Genomic DNA, 6,000 nt, shown 5'->3' with positions numbered 1-6,000 from the left:
GAGTCGTTGATTGACATCATAGGCCGAACTACAACAGCTCACTCTTTACACCCCAAGATCAACCTATGATACTCGATCAATGAGACTTGATCCGTTGATGAATCGTCACAACGGAATCGATCTTCATAGTTTTCAGATACGAAGGTAGCTCAGGTGAGGATTAACTCTGTCATTAAAAAATACTCCTTTGTTTCTATCCTTCTCTTTTGTTTGTTAAAGACATCCGTTGTACAAAAGAATCATAATCAATTTTCTTTGAAGCGAACTACTATCTGGATTATCTTTTTTTCATTTCCAGATCATTCGAAAATCTTGATACATATCAACTTTTGTATTATAACAACCTATTTTCTTTTGAGAGACAGAGACAGAGAATTCGCCCTTGAAGAACAACCAAGTCTTTTAAGTCGATTGCTATCATACTATATACGATCATCATCATCATCATCATCATTTATTCTTCATTGTTTTTTTCTAGTAATGATTTTAACGTGTTTACTAACTTGAAAAAAATATCTTTCTCTTCTCTTTCCTTATTCTTTTTTTTTATTTTTCATCTTTTTTTTTCATTTTTCTTTTTCTGAAAGTCCGGATACTCTATCATGCGGAATGAGTTTATTTTCATCTTACACCAATCTCTCGCAGTAAGTCATCATATCTCTCTCTCTCTCTCAACATCTTTCTCATCAAAATTTTTCAACACTAACGTTTACTTTATATAATTTGATACTTTCATTTCATTTGAGGATCTTTAGATTATCTCAATTTGGTTCATCGGGGCAATTTTGTTTGCGATCTATAGAGCAAGAATCAATAAACACGCAGTGGTGATGGCTTTTTTGATTCTCTCCTGGTTATCCGCTTGGCAAGCGATGATACCATTAATTTTAAATTTTAGAGAACTTCATTTCAAATCGACTTTAGTATCAAGTAATCGTGCGTTTCTTTTTTCCTTGATATATGCTCATTTCACCTTCCTTTTTAAATATATGTTTGGGTGATTTAGTATACAAGTGATTAACCTGTTTTCAATCACATCACTAGAACGTTACTGATGTCTTTCTTCTATGTGTTGCTGGTTTCTGTGATACAGTCAGACGCGTGTGCAATGCGGACGCGATCATAACATCAGCATGTGAGTCCGACTATAGATATTTCTTCGTTGCAATCACATGGTACTGATCAACTTTTGCTCTTCGGCTCACAGTTTGGACCGCGATACCAGGTAGGGACCAGCTTATATCTTTAACAACCTCAACGCGTCATTCTCACACTTGTTTCCCCATTAGGGTTTTCTTTCTCATTCATTTTAGAAGTCTTAAGGGTCTTGATCAATGTTGGAAGGATGACAAAAGAGAAGAAAGAATCTTCAGGATCAATAATCAAATCAAAGATCAAGTATGAAATTGAGATTGAATCAGGTTTGGAAATCTTTAATGATCAAGCATCAACTTCAAGCTCTAGTGTTAAATCAGATTTGTCAAGATATCGATCTCGAATCTTCAAGAGATGTACCATTCCTGGTATCTGTCTCTTTTCGATTCCTATTGTGAATTCTTCGGCTGTGGTGATTTTATTATTGGTGAAATTGGCTCAGAGTGATTGGAAAGAAGTACGCGGTAAGAATTGATTTCTCTTTGGCTACCTGTCTCTCACTGTATCTCTGTGTGTGTGTGTGTGCTTGATTGGTCTGCTGATGAAAGTCGGATGATCTTTTCTTAGCATATCAATTTCATTGCGCAAGTTCGAATGAACAAGTGAATGAGACGATTGTTCTATTTTCATTATTCCAACTCTTGTCTGTTGCAATTCTAGCCAGTAAGTTTTCTTTTCTGAAAGTACATAGATCATCTGTTCAACAGACCAACAAATCATCTGACTTTTAATCTCTCACCCAAACAGTGATTGCAGTGATAATCTATTTAATTCAACATTGTCAAAGGAAAGATCAAGAATTAGTTTCAAGTTTTGGAACTCATTTGATTTTGAAGATGTTATTTTTATCAACCTTGGCTGCTATTGGAACTGGATTTCAATGGTATTCAACTTCTCAAATCGATCATCGATACCTACGACATTATCAATCCTTTCAATCGGTTTATATGATTAGTTTTCCATTTTTGATCTCTTTGTTGTTTATTGATGATCAGCTTAGGAAAGAATGGAAAACTTGGATTCCGAGGTTTAGATTTGTTTTGAATGCTTCTGAATCACTTAAATAGGTTGGTTTTGGGTTCGAAATTTGGGGGTTTTTCTATTTCATTATTGTACTACTACTACTCAAAAGTACAGAATATAATATCATTATCATTATTATCATTTTTATCATTCTCAATCAATTGTGTTTATACGTTTTCTTCTTTTTCATTAATCATCTTATCGTTTCACTAATCTCTTAGCAATCAATCCATCAATCTCGTTCAAAACTTTCATTTAATTGACTAATCCTTTTTCCAAGAATGATTGATTATCTATCAAGATATCTATATATATGTCTGAATTTCATGTGGAAAATGTAAAAAAAACTTATTTCTGATTTTTTTGTATCTTACTCATCACACTCATCTTTTACTCTCATTTTGTTGTTTTATTTTATTTTTGTTTTGTTTTTTTTTGGGGTGGGATCTTTCAATGAACATATAGGTTGGAAAGGAGATAGGTGTTTGGATTATTTATTGTTTGATTGGAATAAATTATCTAATGTTAATTGAAAGAGATTGATTCAGATTAGTTTGATGAAGCGATAGTCAGAAAAACTGAGAGGTGTTGAATGAAGAGATATTTGTTACTTTGGTTAGTATGGAAGATGAGGAGAAGATAAAACAAACAGAGCGATTTTATCTCTTGATGATATTTTCAAGTAGCTGCATTAACAATTAGATACACTTATCTCCATAACTTCAAGTTTCAGTCAATTCCTCATTGATTGTTTCCTTGAATCAACTGACAGTCTCTTGGTATGATGAACCTCTTCCTTTTATGATCAAAATAATATATTTCTTGTTATATAAAAATAAACCCCGCATCGATCAGACTCAAATGAATCTAATGATTTTCTTCACTACCACTGTCAATTGACCTGGAATGAACTCAGCCTTCAACGTGTTTTTGAGAGGCCGCGACTAAGTGATTTACACACTCAATGCCAGTAAGAGACGCTTCGTCTCAAAGAAGTGACTAGCTTATCCGGATATTAAAATCCATGAGTTACATGAATAACAAGTCAATCAAGATTATGTGTCCAAGAAGGCAAAGCAATGAAAGCTTGTAGTAATACAAATTCAAGAAACAAAATGAAATCACTAATCATTCAAGATCAATATAAAAGAAGTTTAATAAATCTATAGTTTGAGTTCTTAGAGTTGAATAAAGAATTCTTGAGTTTCTAAATTCAATTCCATTAGTTGACCAACAATAGTGACAGGTTCTAGGTTTTCTAATACCCGATCGTTATCTTTCGTATCTGAAGTAGATCTCCTACACTTCATCGAAACCATCGCGTGTCTAAGTTCTAACCATTCATGTGGATCGTTTTCTTCTCTTCGAGATAATCCAACTCCAATATCAAACCATGTAACTGCTCCAGCAGTGATCGATGATCGATCGCAGATATTGGCATCATCCCATTCTAGATCTTCAAACTCGACTTTGGAATCGTGATTGATCGGATGAGAGCTGAAGTGAAAAGTATGTTGCTTTTGAACGATACCTGCCAGTAAACCTGTGGCACAGATTTGAGAGATTCTTTCGCATGGGATTTGGTTGGGTTCGAGGATGTATAGACTTTGAGCTACGATTGTGAGTTGTTCTCCGATCATAGATAAATCACCAGACTGTTTTGTATAGATTTTTTGGGAGTAAGAATGGATCATGAGTTAGTTAAACTGATCTATCAAGATAAGATATGTATGAAAAGGTAAATAACAGACAATTAACCATTCCGAAAGTTCATCATGATTAGTTCCATGAGGTTTGACAACAGTATTCCTAAGTTTGATAACAGGAAGTAAAAGACCAGATTTTGAAGTTTGATTACAAAATGGAACAATGGATTGAAAAGTGATCCATTGTGAATTAAAAGATTGGATCGGATTGATTAGTTTACCAACAAAAGATATCGTGACTGGTTTGGTTGTAGATCGATTGATTGGATCTGGAACTTGGGGTTGATGTTGTTGTTGTTGTTGAGTTAGTTCATTGAATGGAACTGATGAGAGTCTTAGAGCTAGGATATCTAAGAATGAATCTAGTGAAGCATCCTTGGTGGTCATGATTCGAATATTATCAACAATCGAATTCATACTGAAGAAATTCACAAATTCATGTATTTATAAAACCTCTCTAAACACATAAGGGAATATGACATATTTCTACTGCGTCAAGACACTTTTCACACACCCAAAGAAGTCATCAGGGTTGAGACCTGAGGGATGAAGTGTGGAAGCAAGTCCTCACCAACTTGAAATCATTTCAATACTCAATCAATTAGCCATGTCTGGTCAAAATCCAGACTCCTTCAACCGACTTGGGATTTAACTTCTTCAGCAAAAATGTCTATTGGGCATTCAAGTCAAGTATGACTTACTCTCTCAACTTCACAAGCTTCTGGTCTTCAGATTCTTCTTCCCTTCAACTTGATACATGAGAAAAGGTTGTGGATATAAATTTAATCTGGACAGACAATCAAAATTGATTCTTTGGAAAAAAATAATTCATTCATTCTGTCCACAAAGCTATGCTTGTCTCTGGATGAGAGCATTCCAGAATTTCCTTTGGCTGGTTGTGATGTCAATTTGAGACATCTGGAGTTCATTTTGGACCCTGATTTTAGATTGACAAGGATGTGCCTCTGGACACAATATGGGCTAATTTGTCAGCAGTTGTAGGCTTTGGAATCTGAAGCAAGCATCTGATCCAAACCTCTAGTTTTCAGGGGGAAATGTGAGTGTTTATTCCAGTTGGGAAATATCCTAGCATATGAGATAGTATTGTTGCTGGGATTAGGATTATCTATGCCAAGATTTGATAGGAAGAAGAGGAGACAAAGTTCAAAGTTGAGACAGGAGGTCTTCTAAAGAATGAAAGATTTCCAGCTGAGTTACAGTGAGAACACTAGGAACCAAAGATTCAGTTGGTAAACCAGTGGCAGTAGATAGGACCAAGTCAGCAGCAGGAGAAGATGAAGTCAACAGATAGTAAAGCAGTGAAGTGGGATATTGATAATCCCACACCAAGTTGAGTGACATATTTTGATAAAATGTGGATTTACTCAAGAGAGAAGAACCTATAAGCCCTGCACAACCAAGAAATGTCATTTCATAAGTATTATTAAAGACTGATTGATAAGTGAAAGTATAAAAAGGGTTTAAATAAGTTGAGGATCAAACTCAGGTATGTCTCATCATAGGTATATTATAGTGATAAGAGAAACACAGTCAACAGTTAGTATCACACAAAAGAATGAAGACAATGACCACAAGAACAAAAAACGAATTCTAATGCCAATATTGAGTCACTAGTCTCCTCAATACACCAAGATAAAACATCAAAACAAGACAAAAAATGTACAGATAACTAACACATCTCATGTCAAGGTCACAATTGTATTTTCCATAGCAACTAACTGTCCCTGTATGACAATTTTAAGCCAGTCTTGTCTGTTGTGACAGTTTTGATTTGGCTCTCTGGTAAGGTTTGATGAGTGAGGGCCTCAAAATGGGTGTCATAGGAAAGGCACCTATCATCTGACTGGTCTCACACCAAATTTCTAACACAGGACAGTTTGAAAGCCTGGTAAGGACAGAGGGATCTCAAGGCCAATTCTAGAGCAGTGTATTAGTTGCTAAAATTAACTCACCCCCTTACAATAATGTTTGCTGCACCCTTGAAGAGGGGCTTACAACATACTCACAATTTTTGGCAGAGGACTTAGGATTCTGGAATGAATTTTTTTGACTTCCCCTCTAAACCTCACCACAAAAAGTTACTGGATTCTTGTAA

The 6,000-nt window shown here is 35.1% G+C and overlaps 2 protein-coding genes across 2 annotated transcripts; one reads left to right on the top strand and one right to left on the bottom strand.

Annotated features, from left to right (window-relative positions):
* Positions 1–602: 602 nt before the first annotated feature.
* Positions 603–2,222, top strand: MELLADRAFT_91397 (uncharacterized protein; the record flags this gene model as incomplete). The annotated part of the gene is made up of 8 exons (XM_007414353.1): positions 603–644; positions 756–936; positions 1,007–1,013; positions 1,098–1,135; positions 1,208–1,225; positions 1,314–1,619; positions 1,723–1,818; positions 1,903–2,222. 8 exons carry the CDS (start codon positions 603–605, stop codon positions 2,220–2,222), a joined length of 1,008 nt encoding a protein of 335 aa, XP_007414415.1.
* A 953-nt stretch (positions 2,223–3,175) lies between these two features.
* MELLADRAFT_78798 (uncharacterized protein) lies at positions 3,176–4,301 on the bottom strand (the record flags this gene model as incomplete). The annotated part of the gene is made up of 2 exons (XM_007414245.1): positions 3,176–3,833; positions 3,930–4,301. 2 exons carry the CDS (start codon positions 4,299–4,301, stop codon positions 3,357–3,359), a joined length of 849 nt encoding a protein of 282 aa, XP_007414307.1.
* Positions 4,302–6,000: the final 1,699 nt, after the last annotated feature.

The sequence above is a fragment of the Melampsora larici-populina genome (assembly GCF_000204055.1).
Source record: "Melampsora larici-populina 98AG31 unplaced genomic scaffold MELLAscaffold_42, whole genome shotgun sequence".
Classification (NCBI taxonomy): domain Eukaryota; kingdom Fungi; phylum Basidiomycota; class Pucciniomycetes; order Pucciniales; family Melampsoraceae; genus Melampsora; species Melampsora laricis-populina.
This window is presented reverse-complemented; position numbering and strand designations above follow the sequence as displayed.